This window comes from Pimephales promelas, chromosome 2 (assembly GCF_988280905.1).
Source record: "Pimephales promelas chromosome 2, fPimPro1.hap1.1, whole genome shotgun sequence".
Lineage (NCBI taxonomy): Eukaryota > Metazoa > Chordata > Actinopteri > Cypriniformes > Leuciscidae > Pimephales > Pimephales promelas.
The window spans coordinates 29197314-29222680 of NC_142770.1; the positions used below are offsets into that span (position 1 = coordinate 29197314).

At 43.9% G+C, this 25367-nt stretch overlaps 1 protein-coding gene and 3 non-coding genes across 4 annotated transcripts; 1 reads left to right on the plus strand and 3 right to left on the minus strand.

Moving 5' to 3' along the window:
- Nucleotides 1–5988: 5988 nt before the first annotated feature.
- Nucleotides 5989–6153, minus strand: LOC148997122 (U1 spliceosomal RNA). Its single transcript, XR_016147649.1, has one exon. It is a non-coding gene; the product is annotated as a U1 spliceosomal RNA (small nuclear RNA).
- Nucleotides 6154–6489: 336 nt separating this feature from the next.
- LOC148997123 (U2 spliceosomal RNA) lies at nt 6490–6680 on the minus strand. Its single transcript, XR_016149343.1, has one exon. It is a non-coding gene; the product is annotated as a U2 spliceosomal RNA (small nuclear RNA).
- A 2449-nt stretch (nt 6681–9129) lies between these two features.
- On the plus strand, nt 9130–13705 carry LOC148997124 (uncharacterized). The gene is made up of 9 exons (XM_089119400.1): nt 9130–9868; nt 9949–10315; nt 10433–10774; nt 10858–11220; nt 11352–11542; nt 11625–11961; nt 12842–13041; nt 13155–13459; nt 13686–13705. The coding sequence occupies exons 1-9, from the start codon at nt 9534–9536 to the stop codon at nt 13703–13705; spliced, it is 2460 nt and encodes an 819-aa protein (XP_088975526.1). The 5' UTR covers nt 9130–9533.
- Nucleotides 13706–21264: 7559 nt separating this feature from the next.
- Nucleotides 21265–21433, minus strand: LOC148997125 (U1 spliceosomal RNA). The gene has a single exon (XR_016147722.1). It is a non-coding gene; the product is annotated as a U1 spliceosomal RNA (small nuclear RNA).
- Nucleotides 21434–25367: the final 3934 nt, after the last annotated feature.

Genomic DNA, 25367 nt, shown 5'->3' on the forward strand with positions numbered 1-25367 from the left:
TGAGCCAGAGCGAGGTAAATTGCTGTGATGTTAGCTCCTTCAAGCCCTGACCCACCCCCAGGATGGCGAGCCTGTATCCCACCTGGGCCCGACCCGCCGGCAGGCACGGGAAAACCAGGGGGCTGGTCTTGGCCCACAGGTCCCGCGCAGCACCGCACTCCCAGAGCAGATGGTAGACGGTCTCCGGGGAACCACATCCGGACCGTGGTCAGGTGGGGTTTTTGGCCATGCCTCTGGAGTGCATAACCGCCCTGACCGGGAGGATCTCATGGGCCACCATCCACGACAAGTCCTTAAGCCTGTTCTGGAGAGCTGGGTGGGCTGCGTTCCTCCAAACGTCTTTGGCCTCACCTAGTGTGAGGCCTGGAACTGGACTCACCGATTCTCGATCCTGCACAAGAGAGACAAGAGACTTGTGGTTAGTTAAAACAGTGGCATCATTCGTTTCTAAAAGGTATTTCTTTAAAAAATTCTTAATAAAAAGATGTTCTTTTGACAGATTAAAAGACACTGGACATTTAAGATCAACGGGTAAAATTTTCAAAGATCTTAAGTATGACCCCATCCAGAATCGGGTCATGGCTGCTGTCTTGTGTTCTCTGGATGGGGTCAGTGCATACTGGATGTGGAGGGCGGCAAAGCGGCTGCCTAAAAACAGGTGGGGGTCTGGGAGGCCTTTCCCGCCATTCTCTTTTTTCTTTTTGACGACCTCCCTCTTGAGTCTTTCCCACTTGGACCCCCACAGGAAATAAAATACCGCCCTCTCCAACTTGGCTAGGAATCGTCTTGGGGGACTAAAAACAGAACAGACAAGTAAAATCAGTGGTAAAATCACAGCTTTAAAAATTAAAATCTTGCCTTCATACGTCAGTTGTCTTAGTCCCCAAAAGCCCAGTCTTTGCCTAACTTTCCCTAACATGTCAGTCCAGTTACCCTGTCCTCCACCCTCCCTGTCAAATTTCACACCTAAAATTTTCAAATTATTATCTTTAAAATCCAAATCTAGTCCGCCTTTGTCAACGTTCCCCCACGGCCCGAAGAGCAGGGCCTCGGACTTACTCCTGTTAAGCTTGGCACCCGAGGCCCGACCGTACCAGTCAGTCAAGTCCATTGCTCTTCGTACCGATAAAAGGTCAGTCGCTAAAAGGGTCACGTCGTCCATATATAAAACACAGGTCGCCGTCAGTCCACCAGTTCCTGGGATGTCTAGTCCTTTAATCTATTTATCCCTTCTCAAGATTTGTGCCAGTGGCTCAATACAAGCCACGTACAGAAGGGGAGATAAGGGACACCCCTGACGGACACCGCTGCGGGTATTTACAGCTTTGGTAAGATGCCCATTTACAAGAATTTTGCTGCATAAGTCCTCATACAGCAGTCCCACCCAAGCTAGAAACCTCTCAGAAAAGCCCATTTTTTGCAGTACCTGAAGGAGGTACTGGTGCGAAACTCGATCAAATGCTTTTTCGAAGTCTAAATTTAGGACTACAAGCCGAATGTTTCTGTCTCTCGCATAACAGATGGCGTCTCTGATCAGTATTAGGCTGTCCGTGATCTTCCTGCCGGGCACAGCGCAAGCTTGATCCAGGTGGATTACGTCCTCTAAAACGGTCGACATGCGTGTAGCTAAAATTTTACTAAAAAGTTTACAATCATAATTTAAAAGAGTGATTGGTCGCCAGTTTCTTAAGTCAGTCTTGTCTCCTTTTTTGTACAGTAGTGTAACTATCCCTACTCTAAAGCTGTCTGGAAGTCTGTCAAGAGTCTCAAATTCTTTAAAAACTGTAAGTAAGTCGTGTGCTAAAATGTCCCAGAAAGTCAGGTAAAACTCAAAGGGGAGTCCGTCCATGCCCGGTGACTTCCCCTTCTTAAAACCCTTTACAGCTTTTGTCAACTCTAAAAGATTAAAATCCTGGGATAAAAGCACATTTGGACTCTTAACTTTTTTATCTAAAACCCCTAAAACGTCCTCTAAGGTGCCATTGTGTACCTCTTTAGTGTCATATAAATTACTGTAAAAACTTTCAATTTCCCCTAAAATCCGGTCAGTTGTGTTTACTTCCTCCCCTCTAAAAGTTTTTAAAGCATTAATGGACCCTCCCCGAGCTATTGTCTTTTTAAAAAAATATCTGGTACACTTCTCTCCTTCCTCTAACTCCCTTTCTTTACATCTTAAAATGACACCTTTGCTCTTTATTTCAGACAGATCTGACATTTCTTTCTTTACTTCTTTTATTTCATTTGTAAAATCCAATCCATTGTTTAAAAGGTTAAAATATCTCTGCAGTCTTTTTTGCAACCCCATCATGCGTCTTTTTTCTTTATTCTTTTTTTCTCTCCCAATTTGTTTAAAAAACCGTCCTGTCCTTTGTTTCACCATCTCCCACCACTGTGCACGTGAGTCATAAAAGTCCTGGAGGGTCTGCCATTGGCTGAACTGCTCCCTATACTCTTTTACCACTTCCTCGTCTTCTAACAGGGAACAGTTCAGCTTCCACAGCCCTCCCCCTGCAGTCACACCCGTGGGAAGTGAAAGAGTGCAAGACAGCATCATGTGATCGGAAAAAAAGAGGGGGGTCAATGTAGCATCGGTCGGCGGGAGGTCCCTTGTAAAAACATAGTCAATTCGAGAGGCTCTGGCACCGTCACCACTGAACCAGGTGAAGCCCTCCTCTCTTTGATGCATTGTTTTAAAACAGTCGACTAACTTAAAATCTTTGACTATATTTTGTAATAAAACCGATGTCTTGTCTACCTTAAAATCATCTCCTACCCTCTTTCTGTCATTTTTTGATAAAACACAATTAAAATCCCCTGCTACCACTAGGGGAGCCCTGCCTAGCATGTGGGGTTGCGAGTCTTCTAAAAGCTCATACCTGTTATTTTTTTCTGTAAAACCATACATATTTAAAATATTAAGATCCTTACCTAAGAAAGTCAGATTTGCTAAAATTGCCCGCCCGTCCCTCACCACAGTGCTCCCCTTCACCAAAAGGTTGGGATTTTTGATTAAAATAGCAACACCGTCATTTTTATTAAAATTGGACCCACTCCAAACGAAAACTCCTGGGGTCCAAATCTCCTCCCACTTTCTGTAATTGGATAAAAAAGGCAGGCCACATTCTTGTAATAAAAACACATCTGACTTAAAAGTTTTTAAAAAGGATAGGACACTCTGTGCTCGTATATTGCTCCTCACACTTCTCACATTGATGGTGGAGATAGTGAGAGCCATGAGCAGTATGGTTAAAAGGGTATGAGACATTTAAAAGCAACAAAAGGACTACAGAGATTTAATTAAAATCAGGTTATTTCTTGTTGCACTTGCCGTCCCTTTTCCCCAGAAAGCCTGGGATCAGGGAGGAAAGTGCTTGACGTCTCAGGGCTCACAGAGAGAACCTCTTGTGAAGCCTTTGGCGTTGATGTTCTTAACTTAAAATGCAGAAAAGATACTTCATTAGGAGAGTCTGTGGGCCACACACGGTCTAGATCTTCCATGGGGGAACTATCTAGCCGGTGCGCTACCCACAGCTTTTTCTCCTCTGTTTGGACCAGAGGAGATCTCGCAGTTCTTTTCTGCACTTGAGCATTGGGAAGAGAAGAATCTGTCTCACTCCCACTAGTTGACCCACTAGCCTCAGACACGGTGACAAGGGAGGAATCCGTTTCCTCCTCTTTGTCGTCCACCTCTTCTTTACCATTATCATTTTGAGGATTGGCTTCCTCCCCCTGACCAGCTGTTCGAGTTGACTCCGCCCCTGTGGCCGCCCCACTTCCTTCTTCCAGTCCAATCCCTGAGGCTGGCTGAGGATTTGAATTTCCCGCCAAAACCTCAGGGCCCGCCTCCTTTATCGTTTGCTCTTTGGGTGGGGCGGCCATTTTGTTGTTTTTTAGCTTGTTGGCAAAACTTTGGGGGCAGTCTCTGTAGAGATGGGATGATTCTCCACAGAGGTTGCACTTTCTGCCATTTTTGCACTCTTCAAAAGTGTGTCCAATTTCTCTGCACTTCCTACACACTACTTCTTGGCACGCCTCGGCGAGATGCCCAAGTTGGCCACACTTGCGGCATAGCTTGGGCATCCCTTGATAATGGATGTAACCTCTATTCTCTCCCAACACAATCATAGAAGGAATTTGACTCAGGCCATGGTAGCTGTTGGGATCTGCCCATTGTTTAATGGGCACTCTCCACGCACAGCTCCAGATACCGTCTTCATCTAAAACCTTGACTGGTTGACCACGAATAGAGCAATATCTTGCCAACCATACAGCAATGTCTTCTCCACTAACTGTTTCATTAAACATCCTGACAATCACCACTTTCAGCGAATTATCAGTCAGTTTTTCCACAGTGAACATGGAGAAATTGGCTTTACACAATTCATACCGAGCCCAAAAAGTACTTAGCAAGGAAGCAGAAGCAAAACTAACGTCGAAGCCATGATTCAGGGGCAGAGTCAACAAGCAGTTAATATCAATAGCCTTAAAACCGAGAGTCTGTTGGATGCACTTCCTGGAAAAGTCCAACCTGGACATCGCCTGGAGAGTGCCATCCTCCTTTGTCTTAAATTTAAAACGCACGCTGTGGTGCCTCCTCATGCCGGCACGAGCAGCCGACATGTTGGAGGCACCACTAGCCTGCTGCGGCTAAAATCCAACAATAAATATACAATAAATAAATTAAAACCTGCTTACCTTAAAACCAGAAGATTCCTCGTAGAACGAGTCGTCAATTAAAAGCCGCTTGTCAATGTACCTCCTGAAGGGTGTATGTCCCGTGTGACAAGCAACACACGAGACCAAGTCCAACAAGAGGCGATCGCTGTCTCAGACGTCCGACCAGACCACTTGATCTTAGCCAAAAGGCCGAGAAGCGATGACGCAGCGACGCCGAGGCGGGGGAGCCGGCAAAGGCCACGCCCACCTGGGCCGCGGCGAGAGGGTCTAAGGTCGCCGGCAAACAAGCTCAGCTCAGATTGGTTGACACCGAAAATGGATCACAACAGAGTGCACAGCACGACACTCTGGAGTGCAACCTGGGATTTTGGATCATCAACATTCCGCCTTAAAAGTGAGCGGGCAGACCAAAGCGTCCGTGGTAGAGACTTGAAACACTGAGGGATGGTAGGACCGGCCCGGTACTACAACCTCACCAAGGCTCGCCCCGATCGGCCCCAAGGTGGCGCTGCAGCGATCAAAAGTACGAAATGGCTTGTAACTCCTCGACCGTCGGTCGCAGACCCAAGTGTCTTACATCACCGGAATCCTTGGCTCGAGCCGAACAAGATGCATGCCTCGGATTGGGTGGTCTCGCTGGCGAGATTTTCGGGTATTTTGGATTTTCTGAAAAACCTACTTTTGCACACTAGTCCTAGGTTTTTTGCCCGATCTGACCCAAACCGGTGCAGAAAGATTCTCTGGAGTCCGACTGCCAACAGGGATCGGGAAACAGTTGGAATTTCCATCCACGTTGGCGACGGTACGCCAAAACGTTGGGGGTGGGCGAGGCGGGCTTTACTTAAACGGCTATAACTCTCCAACGGAATGAGACAATTGCACCCAACTCGGTACACCTGTGTAGGGGCTCAGCCCGTGGTCACGTGAAGAGGAATGCGGCGACTGGCCACTTGGTGGCGCTGTAAACAGAAAAAAACACAACATGGGTGGCTGTATATCACGTGACGTTTCACACGTGCACAATGTTTTCATACCACATGATAGAACTCCTCATTCCGAACAACTTTGCCTCCAGGACAACTGCTGTGAACTAAGTCGTCCGTCAAATATTGGAGACTATTTGAAGAATTGAGGAGAAAAAAGAAAACCCTCCTCACACAGACCGGTCCTAGACTGTTTCGTATCTCTCGAGCAACCGCCGCAGTTCAACTCTCTGGACTGCCTCTGGATATTGAAGAAGTGGAGAAAAAAAAAAAAAAAAAAGAACCTCAAGTGGAGCTTTAACAATCTGCCCTTTTAACCAGTGTTGTCCAGGGGAGAGCGCGAACGCAGTCCCCCACTACCATAAATTATGCAGTCGAGATTCCCACATTTGGGGAATTCGCAGGGGTCAGCACAACCCTGAGTGCAATGGCCGAGCCTCGCCCTGGGTGAACCACCTTCCTGATCATGGTGTCTCCCCTGCCAGGTAAGTATGAATTCCCAGGCCTTCAGTCAGAAGCACCCTGTCCCTCTCCCCAATCCTCACCAGCGGTTTGCCAGTCAAAAAAGGGGCTTTTTTTTTTTTTTTTTTTTGCACGCTCCGCATCCGGCTCCATGAGCCATAAATGTACATAATGCGCCGTCCCCGAATAGTGGACGGATCAGATGTTAAACTGACAGAGGAACAGGGGTTCATTTTTGTCTTGTTTTTACACCACAATTCTACCCAGGCTAGTATAGCACATGATCACCTACAACACCCACTCACACTAGCTCCATTATCACCTTCTGCCACACAAGACCACTACAACTCTTTCATTGAACACTTTAGGAGGGTGCACCATTCCCAGAAGTACTGCAATACCGGGTCGATGCGTGGAGTGGACGGAGCAAGCCCCTATTCCATCTCCCAGGACCAAAAATCAATTTAATATGTGGTGCCCGGGTAGGGCACGTATCAGATATTAAACTGATAAGAACAGATACTACACTTGATCTTAGCCAAAAGGCCGAGAAGCGATGACGCAGCGACGCCGAGGCGGGGGAGCCGGCAAAGGCCACGCCCACCTGGGCCGCGGCGAGAGGGTCTAAGGTCGCCGGCAAACAAGCTCAGCTCAGATTGGTTGACACCGAAAATGGATCACAACAGAGTGCACAGCACGACACTCTGGAGTGCAACCTGGGATTTTGGATCATCAACATTCCGCCTTAAAAGTGAGCGGGCGGACCAAAGCGTCTGTGGTAGAGACTTGAAACTCTGAGGGATGGTAGGACCGGCCCGGTACTACAACCTCACCAAGGCTCGCCCCGATCGGCCCCAAGGTGGCGCTGCAGCGATCAAAAGTACGAAATGGCTCGTAACTCCTCGACCGTCGGTCGCAGACCCAAGTGTCTTACATCACCGGAATCCTTGGCTCGAGCCGAACAAGATGCATGCCTCGGATTGGGTGGTCGCGCTGGCGAGATTTTCGGGTATTTTGGATTTTCTGAAAAACCTACTTTTGCACACTAGTCCTAGGTTTTTTGCCCGATCTGACCCAAACCGGTGCAGAAAGATTCTCTGGAGTCCGACTGCCAACAGGGATCGAGAAACAGTTGGAATTTCCATCCACGTTGGCGACGGTACGCCAAAACGTTGGGGGTGGGCGAGGCGGGCTTTACTTAAACGGCTATAACTCTCCAACGGAATGAGACAATTGCACCCAACTCGGTACACCTGTGTACGGGCTCAGCCCGTGGTCACGTGAAGAGGAATGCGGCGACTGGCCACTTGGTGGCGCTGTAAACAGAAAAAAACACAACATGGGTGGCTGTATATCACGTGACGTTTCACACGTGCACAATGTTTTCATACCACATGATAGAACTCCTCATTCCGAACAACTTTGCCTCCAGGACAACTGCTGTGAACTAAGTCGTCCGTCAAATATTGGAGACTATTTGAAGAATTGAGGAGAAAAAAGAAAACCCTCCTCACACAGACCGGTCCTAGACTGTTTCGTATCTCTCGAGCAACCGCCGCAGTTCAACTCTCTGGACTGCCTCTGGATATTGAAGAAGTGGAGAAAAAAAGAAAAAAAAAAGAACCTCAAGTGGAGCTTTAACAATCTGCCCTTTTAACCAGTGTTGTCCAGGGGAGAGCGCGAACGCAGTCCCCCACTACCATAAATTATGCAGTCGAGATTCCCACATTTGGGGAAAAAAACTCATTGAAAAGTTGAGTGACAACGACAACAAAGTGCAGGGTAAGCCTATCAATTAATTTCAAATTTTAATTTGTATTGACAGTACAGATAGTTTTCTTAACTGTTAGTCAAGGCAATTGCATCTATGATTGTTTTCCTAATCGCGGCGAATTTACGAGCGAAGAAGACGTCAAAAACTCATTGAAAAGTTGAGTGACAACGACAACAAAGTGCAGGGTAAGCCTATCAATTAATTTCAAATTTTAATTTGTATTGACAGTACAGATAGTTTTCTTAACTGTTAGTCAAGGCAATTGCATCTATGATTGTTTTCCTAATCGCGGCATACAGCAGATACAGTATACAAGCGTTTGATGTCTGCCTTATAATGCTGTACCTAATAGTACTGCCTTATAGTACTGTACTTAATAAGTACCTTGTAAATTTGTTAGCAAAATGTCACAACATATGTTCATATTGACAAGCAGCATTAATGTAACGTAGTATACAAGCATTTAATGTCTGCCTCATAATACTGAAAAGTACAATGTAAATTTGTTATCTGTTGAGATATTTTTGTTACAAATTTACATTTTACGTTTCAGTATTATGAGACAGACATCAAATGCTTGTATACTAATGTTACATTAATGCTGCTTGTCAGTATTGTGAGACAGACATCAAATGCTTGTATACTAATGTTACATTAATGCTGCTTGTCAGTATTGTGAGACAGACATCAAATGCTTGTATACTAATGTTACATTAATGCTGCTTGTCAGTATTGTGAGACAGACATCAAATGCTTGTATACTAATGTTACATTAATGCTGCTTGTCAGTATTGTGAGACAGACATCAAATGCTTGTATACTAATGTTACATTAATGCTGCTTGTCAGTATTGTGAGACAGACATCAAATGCTTGTATACTAATGTTACATTAATGCTGCTTGTCAGTATTGTGAGACAGACATCAAATGCTTGTATACTAATGTTACATTAATGCTGCTTGTCAGTATTGTGAGACAGACATCAAATGCTTGTATACTAATGTTACATTAATGCTGCTTGTCAGTATTGTGAGACAGACATCAAATGCTTGTATACTAATGTTACATTAATGCTGCTTGTCAGTATTGTGAGACAGACATCAAATGCTTGTATACTAATGTCACATTAATGCTGCTTGTCAATATGAATAGGCTATATGTTGAGATATTTTTTATTCATATTGACAAGCAGCATTAATGTAACATTAGTATACAAGCATTTGATGTCTGTCTCATAATACTGAAAAGTACATTGTAAATTTGTTAGAAAAATATTACAACATATGTTCAAATTGACAAGCAGAATTTAATGTATATAGATTATACAGGCATTTGATGTCTGGCTCAGCATATTCACAAGCAGCATTTAACCACATGGCCGACAACATTAAGTTGATAAGACAGTGAAACAAACATTTATGAATGAATATTTATTTAAATATGAATACATACAAGAACCAACATTAATCAGCCATTCATAAATATGCATTTTGATGCCTTTTAGCTAGTGATAAAAGCAAAATAGCATTTTATGGTAATTGTATTGTTGCATTACTAAACTGTCCCATTATTAAAGTTATCAATACTTTAACTACCTCACATTTAAAACTGGATGTCCACATGTTATCTTTCACAATATGCATATTTCAATTTCAGCAAACATTGACATGGCAAGTCCAGTGATCCGGGTTGTAAATCCAAGTGCTCCACTGGATCGTCAGCAGGCTGTAATAATGGCAACGAAGGAGGCCCGTGCCTATAGAGAGAGAAGGCTGAGCTTCCCTCTGCCACCTGCACAGCTGCTAGACGAGTCCACCGCCTTGGCCCAAGCGAAAAAGCTCCTTCATGCAGGAGGGATCTCAGCAGCACCATCACGGCAGCAGTGCCTGGGGAAGCTGGTGGTGCCATTTGGCCAGTACCTTAATGCTCCGTTCCACTGGCTTGTGGAAAATGATGTGGGCTACATTAAGTAGTAAGTATTGTTTTTATGTATAATTATGTTTTCAGTGTGCAGTTTTTACCAGCTGGTATAAATAATATGTGTAATTGCAGTTTGGTCGACAGGCACAGAGAAGACCTTGCCAAGAAACCTAAGAAGATTAACCATCACTGGATAAAGGACTTTCTGGCAGAGTACGCTGAGAGCTTCCCTCAAATATCCATCGTCCTGGAGGCCAACATCGACTCCTGTATATATGGGCAAAAAGGGTTTGAAAATCATACCTTTAAGGAGATGTGGGAGCTCTACTGCCAGCATTCTGCCCAGAAGGACAGGCCACACGACTTCAGCAGCAGTCAGAGGGATATGATCAAGAAGGCACACAGCTCTGTCTGCCGGTGGCTGCATACACCTGTAACACACATCACCAGTGTTCAGATGAAAAGGTTTAGGATGTACATTTATGACAAGGATAACCAAGTAAGTGGCCTGCAATGAAAACATTTTTTTATTATGAATGCATATCAGCAAACAAATGAAAAAAAGTTGTTTCTTTATGCAAGACGTGTGTAATTTAAAAGTCTGTTTAATGCACAGGCAAAATCTCCCAGCAATGATCCTTCATGGCTGGACGACAGCCATATATTAGAGGTGATTCGATCTGAGTCTACATCACAATCGTTCACGCCCACATCTGCTGCTGCGTCCACAGCCACATCCACATCTGCTGCTGCGTCCACAGCCACATCCACATCTGCTCCTGTGTCCACAGCCACGTCCACATCAGAGACGGCCATTGCCATGCCGCCTGCTATGTCCACGTGCACTGTCCTTTCCACTGCCACGTCACAGACCTCCATTCCCACCGGCATATTTCATATTTCATGCCATCTGAGTCAGAAGTCTTCTTCGGGAGAACCATGTCTGAATAACTCCCCTGTGAGTAATTCATTTCATGTGAAAAATTATCCAACATTAATTTGTATTATTATAGTGATTTACTGTGTTGATGTATAATGCAGGTTGAGCTTGAGGGTTGGGTACGCCTATGGGAAAATGCTAATTGCATTTCTCCAGCGGACCTCTCGTGGGTGAAGGACGACACAGAGAGAGGGCTCTTCAGCCACGTCCAGGTGTACAAGCAGAGTACTGGCACGCTGAAGAGGCGACGGGTAATGAAGTCAGACCGGATGTGGTTCTACCCTCCTGATCCTCCAGGCTACGTTAGTGGCGCTGTGCCATCACCAAACCTCTTCTTTCGGAGCCGCATCTTTGTCTGGCGGCCTGTTGGGGTATGGAGATACTCGCTGAAGTGCCCCCGTGGTGAAGAATGTGTGGGTAGAGGAAAGGACGTTCACCTCTACAAGTCTGGCTACCACACCAAGGTTCGACATATCTGTAATTGGATTGGTTGTTGTTATTACTCGAGTGTCAGTTCAACAGTAGATTTTTACAACATTGATTTTCATGTAAACACATTCAAGGTTCAAATAACAATGTTCTACTGCTATTGCAGGTTCGTCACATCTGCGATGTGTCCAATTGGTACACCATGTTGACAGAGGTCCTTTGCTGTGGACCATGCACTAAAGCGAGCAGGAAAGGTGAAGGTGGAAAGGTGGGTCGTTGGTTAGCATGGGATAATGCTATCCTCTGCCAACTCAGCGAGGCTCACCAAGCCATGTTCCCAGCCATTCTCACATTTAGGTAAGAATACTGAAAAATAGCTGGTGTCCTCTTGTAACAGCAATTACCTCTCGGTTAACACGCTGATTATCAAACTTTATAGACGTGGTGTGGACAAGAACATCGTGCGGCTTTTGAGGGACCGGACCGAGGGTAACACCATGGCCAAAGTGTGGCGGCAGATTCAAGAGAACCACGTGGAAGACTATCTCCACAGGAAGGATCTGTATACCACCCTCTTGATGACTCTGGTGAAGCCTGGGGGGATCGTGCCAGCCTTGGGGCACACTTTTGAGGCTCCACCTCCTCAAAGAGAGCTTCCCTCTGCTCGTCTGCTCCGTCATGCCTTCCTGCTGGCAGAGGCCAAGAACGTACAGGATTATAGGACCCAGATTCTCTCCACATTTGGGACCGTGCTTAAAATGGACTCTACTAAAAAGGTACGTAAAGCAATATATTGTGTATACAACATATTTTAGAACATCATCACCCACATAGCAAACAGATCCGGAACGGATCTGCCGCGGAGGTAAGAACCAGGTCCGGAACGGAGTCCACTTGCACAGCGCAACGGATCCGGAACAGATCCGGATTGCGGATCCAGACTAGATCCGCAGACAGACCCTATCCGGATCCGATCTGGACCCGTTCATTTTGGAATGAAAACCTATCAGATCACTCATTCAAAACTAGTAATCTGGCCAAAACTACAAAAATATTTCAAATCTGCAGGCCCACCAATAGATTTGAAATATTTTTGTAGTTTTGGCCAGATTACTAGTTTTGAATGAGTGATCTGATAGGTTTTCATTCCAAAATGAACGGGTCCAGATCGGATCCGGATAGGGTCTGCCGCGGATCTAGTCTGGATCCGCAATCCGGATCCGTTGCGCTGTGCAAGTGGACTCCGTTCCGGACCTGGTTCTTACCTCCGCGGCAGATCCGTTCCGGATCTGTTTGCTATGTGGGCACTTACATCATTCATCATTTACTCCAGTAGCCAAACCTGTATGACCACCTTCTTTCTTCTGTAAACACACAAAAAGTGACATTTAGAATCAGATTCAGAGAGAGCTTTATTGTCAAGTGTGTTTGCACACACAAGGAATTTGTCTTGGTGTTAGGAGCTTACAGTACAGAAGTACAAACATAGTGCAGACAACATGTAATAAAGAAAGACTAATAATGAAGAGAATAGATTTAGCCGCTTGTATAAAAAACAAAAAATAGAGAAGTTAAACATTTTTGAATAGGCATACACTTACAGAAAATACAGAATGTAAAATTTCAATCTGGAATGGTGTTCCTTGTGACTCGCAGGTGGTTAAGAAGCTGAGTGGAGAGGGCAAAGGCTCAGCGGAGTGGTTTACAAGTATAGGAAATGAGCAATCTCAGATTGTCTCATTTGTTCTTACCTGTGAAGAATCCACAGAGTCTCTGAGACCCATGTGCCAGGGGGTGATGGAGAGATTCGAGCAGGCCAATCAACCTGTCCCTCATATCCTATACGTTGACCGTGGGTGCTGTCGCGCACAAGGCCCGACCGCTTTGGAGACCTTGTTCCATACGTGGGTGGACAAGGGTATGGTTGTGCGTTTGGATATATTTCATTGGATACATCGCTTCGATGCAGCCATCCGTACCGAGAGCCACTCCAAATACGCAGTCTTCAAGTCTGCCCTAGAGCCGTGCTGGCCTACAACCGCGCAGACCTGGAGCTTCTCATTAAGGCGGTCCGAGCAAAGGACCCGGCTTATGACGCGGTGACCGATGAAGACATGGTGCGACTCTACGTGGTGCGGGAGCAGCTGAAGCACCATGTTCGTAGAGTCACGATTGGGGTTCAGGAGACTTTACTTCTTGTCCAGACAGCCATTGATGAGCTGAAAGGTCCGGCGGGGCTGGATGAAAGTGGAATCCCCCTCTTCAAGTCAGCAGGTAAGTAATCTGATGCAAACATTTAAAAACATTTTTACAAGCATTTTCCATATTGAAAACACAGCACAAGGCATTTGAGGCACAGGTAAACTATATGATCTATATATTGTAATCCACTGTTGGCGTGTATTATAAACACATAGCGTGTATGGGGAAGTTATTATGGTTATCATGTACTGTGTTGACACCGTATAATGCTTAAATATTTGCTCTTATTTCTTTACAGAAGCAATAGATAGTGTGTGAGAAGGCCAGCAGCGTCACCTTGAGTGCATACAAGATCCTCCAGAGATGAGTATGTACAGGGTGGTGCGTAGCACCAGCATCAATGGGGTGGATGTTCCCTACTACAAGTGTCTGCGTGGAAGCAACAGTTTGGAGGGATTCCACAAAGTTCTTCCTCACATGATACCAGGTACAAGAAGTAGCACATACAACTATCATACTCCCCTGACACAGTCTGCTGTGCCATCCATCCACAGTCTGCTGTGCTATCCATCATGCTTTTTGTAGCATTCTTCTTGCATTCTGCTTTGGGTTGCAAATAAATTAATAAAAAATCATCTAATCAAAGTCGTCTTTGCTTTGTTTGTCTGTCTATGTCCTTCTCTGTCATTCCAAGGTCCCCACTGTGCTGCACGTCCCTATCAGGTTTACTTGATTAGTGGAATCGCTCGATGGAACTCAGATCGCAGTTCCGACGCAGTGTTTGGTGGCAAAGGGCGCATTCACAGAACCTACTCTGCACCTCTAATCGAACGCCTCAACACCCGATGCCGGAAGTTGTTTGGAGAGGCTGTAGAGGACAATTTTCGCACCCCTGCTGCTGTGACGTCCAATGAGCTGTTTGGTTTGGAATATCTATTCAACCAAAGCACGGGTGAATCTGGTGCCTTCTCAATTGGTGACCTGTCAAAGGATGGACCCAGCCCAGAGGAGGAGGTGGTTCAGCCAGGCCAAACTGACCTTGATGAGGAGGATGAGGCGTACCAGAGTGACCCAGAGACAGATCACGACAGGATGGCTATTGACCCAGCTCACATAACCCTTACCACCGATGAAACCTTCACTGCTCACCCTCCGGCCGTTGTGAGTATTTTTCTGCTCACCTGTATGCATCACTAGCATGTATTGTTTGTTTGTTTTTGTTTTTTAAGTGTTGACTAACTTTAACTTCAGTTACATAAACATTTTAACTTAACATGTGATCGTTGTTCTTTTCAACAGGAGGACACCTGTAGCCCTAGCCCACTTCCTGGACTCCAGAAGCTGGAAAAGTTCTGTGCACTGCTGGTTGACTTTGGCCTCACTGTTAATAGGCTTACCCTGACGACGAAAGAGAGGAACGAGCTGATCGACACGTGCCAAGCCGTAGAGGAGCATGATAAAATACCGCAGAAGTTTCATCAGCTGTACAGAACACACTGGGGTAACACTCTGTACTGCCGCACAAAGAGAGATGATCTTGTTGAAGCTGCTGTGGTTCAGAAAGTCAATATGGCCAAACGCTATGCCCCAGCTCAACAAGACATCAGTGCTCAGCACAACAGACTCATGTACACGCTGGTGAAACTTCTCTGGTTGGGTTTACCTTCAAGTTCCAAAACCCAAAGCCCAGACAAAACAGTAATCCTGAAGGCTTACGAACGAATTCAGCACTGCATATTGTTGGAGGATCCAGTTCTCAGTAAAGTGGGTATTCCTCTACCAAAAATCAACATCAAGACAGTGCGTGATTTCATCCGTCGTCAGGAGAAGCTTATCAATCTGCAGTCAACAAGAATGCCATCTGCCACTGTCTTAAAGACCACATCAATCTCTTCAAAAAACTTACCTCCGGCACCGTGTCAACCATCAGTTCTCCCTCCAGCCGACTACAAACCGATAGTGTATGAGCACATTCCCAGCAAGGCAGGTACCAAAGTGTTGAAAGGAAGATCTGACATCACAACACCAGCTCCAAAGACTCCGTCCCAGGTCTCCGTCTATAAATCTCCCCTAACATCTCACATACCCGAGCAGAAACCTTCAGTCTTTGCTAACATCTTCAGTCCTCTACCAACATTTTTTGGATCTACCACTACTGAACAATCATTTCCACCACAAACAACACCACTCTTTTCCACCGCCACAACCACTACTAAGATTCTGCACACATCTGCCATCACAACACCGGAGGAAACATCTTCCAGCCATGACGACAGTTCTGCCAGCGCAACACCAGTGGAAACATCTTTCAGTCAGGGCGACACTTCCACCAGTGCAACACCTGAGAGCTCACAGAGAGCTAACAATCCAGCCTGGTCCCGAGCTACGATATACAAAAGAAAAATCACAGAAAATCTTACTCCAGTCGGAGCCAAGGTATCGCGTGTGCACAACTTGCCAACCTGTAGACTGTGCAAGCAACCGATTCAGGGGCACCCAAAATACAAAAAGAAGACTTTCTGTCACATGAAAATGATGTCTACATCTGCAGGATTGGACACAGTAGTGTACAGCAGTTACGAACATTTCACCACAGTCGTTGATGCACTAAACAAAAAGTAAACAAAAAGTTTCCTAGAGTTATATTAAATATTGTGTATAATTTTGGGGTTTTATAATCCGTCAAATAACGTGTTAGGTAAAGACAGGCAATATCTGCTAAAAATTAAATCACAGCTTTAAAAATTAAAATCTTGCCTTCAATCGTCAGATTTCTTAGTCCCCAAAAGCCCAGTCTTTGCCTAACTTTCCCTAACATGTCAGTCCAGTTACCCTGTCCTCCACCCTCCCTGTCAAATTTAACACCTAGAATTTTCAAATTATTATCTTTAAAAACCAAATCTAGTCCACCTTTGTCAACGTTCCCCCACGGCCCGAAGAGCTGGGCCTCAGACTTGCTCCTATTGAGCTTGGCGCCTGAGGCCCGACCGTACCAGTCAGTCAAGTCCATTGCTCTTCGTACCGATAAAACGTCCGTTGCTAAAAGGGTCACGTCGTCCATGTATAAAACGCAGGTTGCCGTCAGTCCACCAGTCCCTGGAATGCCTAGTCCTTTAATCCATTTGTCCCTTCTCAAGATTTGTGCCAGTGGCTCTATACAAGCCACATACAGAAGGGGAGATAAGGGACACCCCTGACGGACGCCGCTGTAGATATTAACAGCTTTGGATAAATGCCCATTAACTATAATTCTGCTGACCAGGCTGTTGTACAGCAGTCCCACCCAGGCTATGAACTGCCCTGGAAACCCCATTTTACCCAGTACCTTAAAAAGGAACTGGTGCGAGATACGGTCGAATGCTTTTTCAAAGTCTAAATTTAGGACTACTAGCCGAAGGTTTCTGTCTCTCGCATAACAGATGGCGTCTCTGATCAGCACCTGTCCGTGATCTTCCTTCCTGGCACAGCGCATGCTTGATCCGGGTGGATTACGTCCTCTAAAACTGTCGACATGCGTGTGGCTAAAATTTTGCTAAAAAGTTTACAGTCGACATTTAAAAGAGTGATGGGTCGCCAGTTCCGTAAGTCAGTCTTGTCCCCTTTCTTATGTAAGAGTGAAACTATCCCTATTCTAAAGCTGTCAGGAAGTCTTTCAAGAGTCTCAAATTCTTTAAAAACAGTCAGTAAGTCGAAAGCTAAAATATCCCAAAAAGTCAAATAAAACTCCAGAGGAAGTCCATCGGTGCCGGGGGACTTTCCTCGTTTAAAACTTTTGAGTGCTTTGTGAATTTCTAAAATGTTGAAATCTTGAGATAAAATTGTACCTTCGCCTTCGACTTTCTTTTCTAAAAACTCTAAAACCTCCTGTAATGTGTCATTGTGGACTTCTTTGGTGCTGTATAGGTTTTCATAAAATACTTCAGTTTCCTTTAAAATTTCTTTTGTGGTGTAAACCTCCCTCCCTCCACTTTTCAAAGCTGTGATTGCCCCACCCCGTGAAATAATTTTTTTAAAGAAATACCTCGTGCACCTTTCACCTTCCTCAATCTCCTTCTCCCTGCTCCTTAAAATGACACCTTTGCTTTGAATTTCGGATAAAACTGACATTTCTTGCTTTATTTCTTTGATTTCTTCACTAAAATCAATCCCATCGTTTAAAAGGTTAAAATATCTCTGTAGTCGTTTTTGCAGCCCCATCATGCGTCGATTTAATCTATTCTTTTTGATTTTTCCTATCTTTCTAAAAAACTGTCTCGTCCGTTCTTTTACCATCTCCCACCACTGTGCACGTGAGTCGTAGAAGTCTTGGAGGGTCTGCCATTGGCTGATTTGCTCCCTGTACTCACTGACTACATCTTTATCTTCCAAAAGGGAGCAGTTCAGCTTCCACAGCCCTCCCCCTGCAGTCACACCAGTGGGGAGTGAAAGGGTGCATGACAGCATTGTGTGATCTGAAAAAAAGAGGGGGGTTAATGTTGCATCGGTTGGCAGGCAGTCCCGTGTAAAAACGTAGTCAATGCGAGAGGCTCTGGTGCCGTCACCACTGAACCAGGTGAAGCCCTCCTCTCTCTGATGCATTGCTTTAAAACAGTCCACTAATTTAAAATCTCTAACTAAATCCTGCAATAAAACCGACGTTTTGTCAACTTTAAAATCCTCTGTCCTCTTCCTGTCTTTCTTGGTTAAAACACAATTAAAATCCCCTGCTACCACTAGGGGAGTCCTACCTAACATGTGGGGCTGCAGGTCTTCTAAAAGCTCATACCTATTGTTTTTGTCTGTAAAACCATACACATTTAAAATGTTAAAATCCTTACCTAAAAAAGTCAGATTAGCTAAAATTGCCCGCCCGTCCCTCACCACAGTGCTGCCCTTCACCAAGATATTGGGGTTTTGTATTAAAATAGCGACACCGTCATTTTTATTAAAATTGGACCCACTCCAAACAGAAACTCCTGGGGTCCAAATCTCCTCCCACTTTCTGTAATTGGATAAAAAAGGCAGACCACATTCTTGTAATAAAAACACATCTGACTTAAAAGTTTTTAAAAAGGATAGGACACTCTGTGCTCGTATATTGCTCCTCACACTTCTCACATTGATGGTGGAGATAGTGAGAGCCATGAGCAGTATGGTTAAAAGGGTATGAGACATTTAAAAGCAACAAAAGGACTACAGAGATTTAATTAAAATCAGGTTATTTCTTGTTGCACTTGCCGTCCCTTTTCCCCAGATAGCCTGGGATCAGGGAGGAAAGTGCTTGACGTCTCAGGGCTCACAGAGAGAACCTCTTGTGAAGCCTTTGGCGTCGATGTTCTTAGCTTAAAATGCAGAAAAGATACTTCATTAGGAGAGTCTGTGGGCCACACACGGTCTAGATCTTCCATGGGGGAACTATCTAGCCGGTGCGCTACCCGCAGCTTTTTCTCCTCTGTTTGGACCAGAGGAGATCTCGCAGTTCTTTTCTGCACTTGAGCATTGGGAAGAGAAGAATCTGTCTCACTCCCACTAGTTGACCCACTAGCCTCAGACACGGTGACAAGGGAGGAAGCCGTTTCCTCCTCTTTGTCGTCCACCTCTTCTTTACCATTATCATTTTGAGGATTGGCTTCCTCCCCCTGACCAGCTGTTCGAGTTGACTCCGCCCCTGTGGCCGCCCCACTTCCTTCTTCCAGTCCAATCCCTGAGGCTGGCTGAGGATTTGAATTTCCCGCCAAAACCTCAGGGCCCGCCTCCTTTATCGTTTGCTCTTTGGGTGGGGCGGCCATTTTGTTGTTTTTTAGCTTGTTGGCAAAACTTTGGGGGCAGTCTCTGTAGAGATGGGATGATTCTCCACAGAGGTTGCACTTTCTGCCATTTTTGCACTCTTCAAAAGTGTGTCCAATTTCTCTGCACTTCCTACACACTACTTCTTGGCACGCCTCGGCGAGATGCCCAAGTTGGCCACACTTGCGGCATAGCTTGGGCATCCCTTGACAATGGATGTAACCTCTATTCTCTCCCAACACAATCATAGAAGGAATTTGACTCAGGCCATGGTAGCTGTTGGGATCTGCCCATTGTTTAATGGGCACTCTCCACGCACAGCTCCAGATACCGTCTTCATCTAAAACCTTGACTGGTTGACCACGAATAGAGCAATATCTTGCCAACCATACAGCAATGTCCTCTCCACTGACTGTTTCATTAAACATCCTGACAATCACCACTTTCAGTGAATTATCAGTCAGTTTTTCCACAGTGAACATGGAGAAATTGGCTTTACACAATCAATACCGAGCCCAAAAAGTACTTAGCAAGGAAGCAGAAGCAAAACTAACGTCGAAGCCATGATTCAGGGGCAGAGTCAACAAGCAGTTAATATCAATAGCCTTAAAACCAAGAGTCTGTTGGATGCACTTCCTGGAAAAGTCCAACCTGGACATCGCCTGGAGAGTGCCATCCTCCTTTGTCTTAAATTTAAAACGCACGCTGTGGTGCCTCCTCATGCCGGCACGAGCAGCCGACATGTTGGAGGCACCACTAGCCTGCTGCGGCTAAAATCCAACAATAAATATACAATAAATAAATTAAAACCTGCTTACCTTAAAACAAGAAGATTCCTCGTAGAACGAGTCGTCAATTAAAAGCCGCTTGTCAATGTACCTCCTGAAGGGTGTATGTCCCGTGTGACAAGCAACACACGAGACCAAGTCCGACAAGAGGCGATCGCTGTCTCAGACGTCCGACCAGACCACTTGATCTTAGCCAAAAGGCCGAGAAGCGATGACGCAGCGACGCCGAGGCGGGGGAGCCGGCAAAGGCCACGCCCACCTGGGCCGCGGCGAGAGGGTCTAAGGTCGCCGGCAAACAAGCTCAGCTCAGATTGGTTGACACCGAAAATGGATCACAACAGAGTGCACAGCACGACACTCTGGAGTGCAACCTGGGATTTTGGATCATCAACATTCCGCCTTAAAAGTGAGCGGGCGGACCAAAGCGTCCGTGGTAGAGACTTGAAACTCTGAGGGATGGTAGGACCGGCCCGGTACTACAACCTCACCAAGGCTCGCCCCGATCGGCCCCAAGGTGGCGCTGCAGCGATCAAAAGTACGAAATGGCTCGTAACTCCTCGACCGTCGGTCGCAGACCCAAGTGTCTTACATCACCGGAATCCTTGGCTCGAGCCGAACAAGATGCATGCCTCGGATTGGGTGGTCGCGCTGGCGAGATTTTCGGGTATTTTGGATTTTCTGAAAAACCTACTTTTGCACACTAGTCCTAGGTTTTTTGCCCGATCTGACCCAAACCGGTGCAGAAAGATTCTCTGGAGTCTGACTGCCAACAGGGATCGGGAAACAGTTGGAATTTCCATCCACGTTGGCGACGGTACGCCAAAACGTTGGGGGTGGGCGAGGCGGGCTTTACTTGAACGGCTATAACTCTCCAACGGAATGAGACAATTGTACCCAACTCGGTACACCTGTGTACGGGCTCAGCCCGTGGTCACGTGAAGAGGAATGCGGCGACTGGCCACTTGGTGGCGCTGTAAACAGAAAAAAACACAACATGGGTGGCTGTATATCACGTGACGTTTCACACGTGCACAATGTTTTCATACCACATGATAGAACTCCTCATTCCGAACAACTTTGCCTCCAGGACAACTGCTGTGAACTAAGTCGTCCGTCAAATATTGGAGACTATTTGAAGAATTGAGGAGAAAAAAGAAAACCCTCCTCACACAGACCGGTCCTAGACTGTTTCGTATCTCTCGAGCAACCGCCGCAGTTCAACTCTCTGGACTGCCTCTGGATATTGAAGAAGTGGAGAAAAAAAACAAAACAAAAGAACCTCAAGTGGAGCTTTAACAATCTGCCCTTTTAACCAGTGTTGTCCAGGGGAGAGCGCGAACGCAGTCCCCCACTACCATAAATTATGCAGTCGAGATTCCCACATTTGGGGAATTCGCAGGGGTCAGCACAACCCAGAGTGCAATGGCCGAGCCTCGCCCTGGGTGAACCTTTTTTTTTTTTTTTTTTTTTTTTTTTCCAGCTCAGAAAGGATTCACTTGAGTCCTATAGAATACGCATAGTATTCATATACACCGAATCCATTCATCATATGCTGTAATCTTTTTTAATTTTTTTAAATAATTTTGTTATTTTCTTTTTTTTCCTTTTTTTTTCAAATTATGGTTAAAAAAAAGTTCAATTTCCGACACCATACAACATAAAACATACCATACACAATACAACATGATACATATTCCTCAAATCCATCAAAAGGCCTTCGAAATTTCATCTTGTAAGTAGAAAAAAATTGGGGATTTGATTGAAACTTTCCATTTCTTAATAGTTTCAATCAGGGAAAGAGTTTTCCTGTCTTTTAATACATAGTCTCTGATTGTGACAAGGCTTGAAGAGATCACTGTTTCTGCAGGTATATCATAACCTTTAAAACAAGAAATATTCCTTGCTTTCCATAACCCTTCTTTAATGACATTAATAGCTATCCACCATCTTATCCAATCATCCGAGTTCACATTATTCAATTCTCCATACAATATATCCGATTCAGTTGGAAATCTGTATAATTCTACCATCCATTCTCGTACTAAGGACCAGACCTCTCTAGCATATTTGCAAAAATAAAACAAGTGGCTAATAGACTCGTCTTCTCCACACCTAAACTTAGGGCATCGTGAGCTCCTTGACATGTTTCTTTTTTCCAAAAAAACACGAGTAGGTAAGCATTGATGGACCACTTGCCAAGCGATATCTTTATGGGAATTAAACAGGGAGCTATTATCTACATTCTTCCAGACTGTAACACAGTCAGATTCAGTAAGATTTCCTACTGGGGTAATTCTCTCTAATCCTGGATATAACTTCTCTTGAATAGTTACTCTGTTTAATTTCTCAATAGGGATGTGAGGGGTTGTCACTTTCCTCAAAAGGGATAGCACCTTATCATACATTTCAGGTCTATATTCGGCATGTGGAGTATTTTGCGAGAGTCTCATTCCCCAAGCATTAGCGACCTGTTGACCTATCCAAAGTTTGGCGAAACAATGCCATAAGATGCCTTGGTTCTCTGTCAGACAGGCTTTTAAAATAGGTGTAATGAACATAGAAACCAGTTTGAACCCCAATTCTGGGACTGCCATCCCTCCTTTGCTTATTGGCTTATACAGTATTTCTCGTCTAATTTTTTCATGCTGTGAACTCCAGAAAAAACTAAACAAGGCCTTCCTAATAGATCTTATAAACTGTATTGGTGCCGGGAAAGTTGAGGCTAAAAAAGTAAGAGAGGCCAAAATCTCTGCATTAATTATCAGCACTTTCCCTCTCAGAGTAAGGTCTCGCTCTTTCCATTGCTTCAGTTTCCACTTTATTTTATTAAGTCTATAATCCCAATTTATCTTATCCATGTCTTTCCCCACAAAAAGGCCCAGAATTTTAATGGATTTTACCTGTTTTTTAACCCCTTCAGACCTGAATTATGTTTCAAGTTTCTGAAAAATATAAAAGTACATTTTCCCAGCTCATGAGGCTTCTATAAATGAAAACAAATGAAAAATTTTTTTTTATATGATGGCTTTCATTGTGATTTTTTTTGTCCATTCCAATGGACATCAGGTCAAAACAGGTGTACTTCCGAAAAATGTACCAACATAAAATAAATTAATAAACATAAAATTTGTTGGTCTATACTTTAAGCTTTTTCTCAAGGTCAAAAAAATTCCAGCAGTATACCATTTCAACTATAATTTTGAGGTTTTTGTTTTACAGATTGCACATTGTTTGTAACAAACTAAATATCTTCGAATCAATCAATCTGGTCATTTTCTGTGTGCATCTTTCTTTTTTTGGATCAAAAACTTGAACATTATAACATTACAACTTTAATCATAAGGTTTTTCCTTTATATATTGCACATTTGTTGATTCATAACAAAATAAACCTAGGAATCAATCAATGCATTCATGTTAGAGTCATTTCCGGTGTGCATCCTGTGTTTTCTTGTATTTTTACAGTACTGGCAGGACGGTTGCCAGCAAGTCACTGTATTTCGATTTCCAGTACCTAGTGTAATTCCCTTTACAGTGCACAAGATCAGTAATGCAAACTACAAAATAGTACTTTACTGTATTTTTACTGTATTTCGTAATTTCGCAATTTGATTACTGCTGTAATCAATTATACGGCATTGTACTGTAATATATATTGATACATTACTGCTAAATATTATTGTAATTTTCGAAATAGTTACTAATAATGATAATTTTATATTATAATAATATCATATAGTTATTTGGAAAATATATAGGAAAACAAAATACTATTGAAGTCAATGGCCACTGTCAGCTGTTCGTTACCGACATTCTTTATAATACCTATTTTGTGTTCAGCAGAATAAAAATGGTATGAAACTCATACAGGTTGGGAACAACATGAGAGTGAGTAAGTGATGACAAATATAATTTGTGGGTGAACTATACCTTTAAAGGGATAGTTCACCCAAAAATTTTAATTACCCCATGATTTAACCTGGCCTCTCACCCTGGCCTCTAGCCATCCTAGGTGTATATTACATTCTCTCAGATGAAAACAATCAGAGTTATATTAAACAATGTTCTGACCCTTCCAAGCTTTATATTGGCTGTTGTTTTTGTTTTGAAAGTCCATAAAAGTGCATCTATCCATGATACAAGTGCATCTAGCCTTCATAAAAGTTCATCTATCCATGATAAAAGTAGATCTATGCATCATAAAAGTGCATCTATCTATAAAAATATATATATTAATATAAAATATTAAAAATATTAATATTTAAGTTGTGCCTTAGATTTAAGTCAAATCCATGCGTTCTTTTGGCCAGAAGTTATTTTACTATATAAAGTTTTAAATATGGATATTTTTCTTACATCTTCATCTTCCTCGTTACTCCACATAAAGTCAACATCTGAGATATTTTCATCAGCTATATGTTCAAGCACTTCAGAACTAAATATTCTGCACATGAAAAAAATTCAAAAATGTATCGGTACTGTGATATTATTTTTTTTTTATAAAAGAAATTTCAATCAGCATTACTGAAAATGTGACTTCAGTAACAGGCTTTCAAACCTACTGTCCATTCTAATGGACAGACACATTTAAAAAAATCCTGATTTAAAATCTGCAATTCTAAAGTCGATTTTTAACTTTAATTAATAAGTTCAATCTTTCTATTTTACATACAAACCATGAAATACTGGAAAAAATATATACAAAATGTAAATATAACTTAGAAAATGTTGCTTGCTTCTGTGTTTGGAGTGAAGTGCTGACATGCTTCTCTTCAATGTAGTGTTTTTTATATATAATTACCACATGCAGAGCTTTTCTGGCATTTGATTGGATGACAAACGTCCAATCTCATGGACTGCAGGCTTTAAACTAGGTGAAATGCTCCAGAAGTTTAAAAAAAAGGGGGCTGACATGTGATGTCCATTGTAATGGACACAGGGTCTGAATGGGTTAAAGCCCAAATTTAATTGAGGCTCTTTCCAACCCGAGTACAGAACCTCTGTCTTGGATTTATTAATCTTAGCTCCTGTAGCTAGAGCGAACCTCTCACAAGTTTCCAGCGTTTCTTTTATGGAATTATTATCCGTGAGGAAAAGTGTTAAATCGTCCATATAAAGAGAAACTTTGGCCACTCTACCTGAACCACCTGGAATTGGAAAGCCCCTAATCCTAGGGTTCCGTCTAAGAGTACAGGCCAATGGCTCAATTGCCAAAACAAACAACAGTGGGGACAAACTACAACCCTGACGCACACCCGAACAAACATCGAATGGCTCTGACAAGTGCCCATTCACCAAAACTCTACTTTGGCAACCTGCATACAATAGGCTGATCCATGCACAAATGGTTGAGCTAAAGCCCAAACGCTTCAGCAATGTATGTAAATAATGATGGTCTATGCTATCAAAGGCCTTTTCCAGGTCAAG

Coding starts and splice junctions, on each gene's coding strand:
- LOC148997124 (XM_089119400.1), top strand. CDS start 9,534: ATGCATATTTCAATTTCAGCAAACATTGACATGGCAAGTCCAGTGATC. Junction 9,869..9,948: donor GATGTGGGCTACATTAAGTA/GTAAGTATTGTT, acceptor GTGTAATTGCAG/TTTGGTCGACAGGCACAGAG. Junction 10,316..10,432: donor TTTATGACAAGGATAACCAA/GTAAGTGGCCTG, acceptor TTTAATGCACAG/GCAAAATCTCCCAGCAATGA.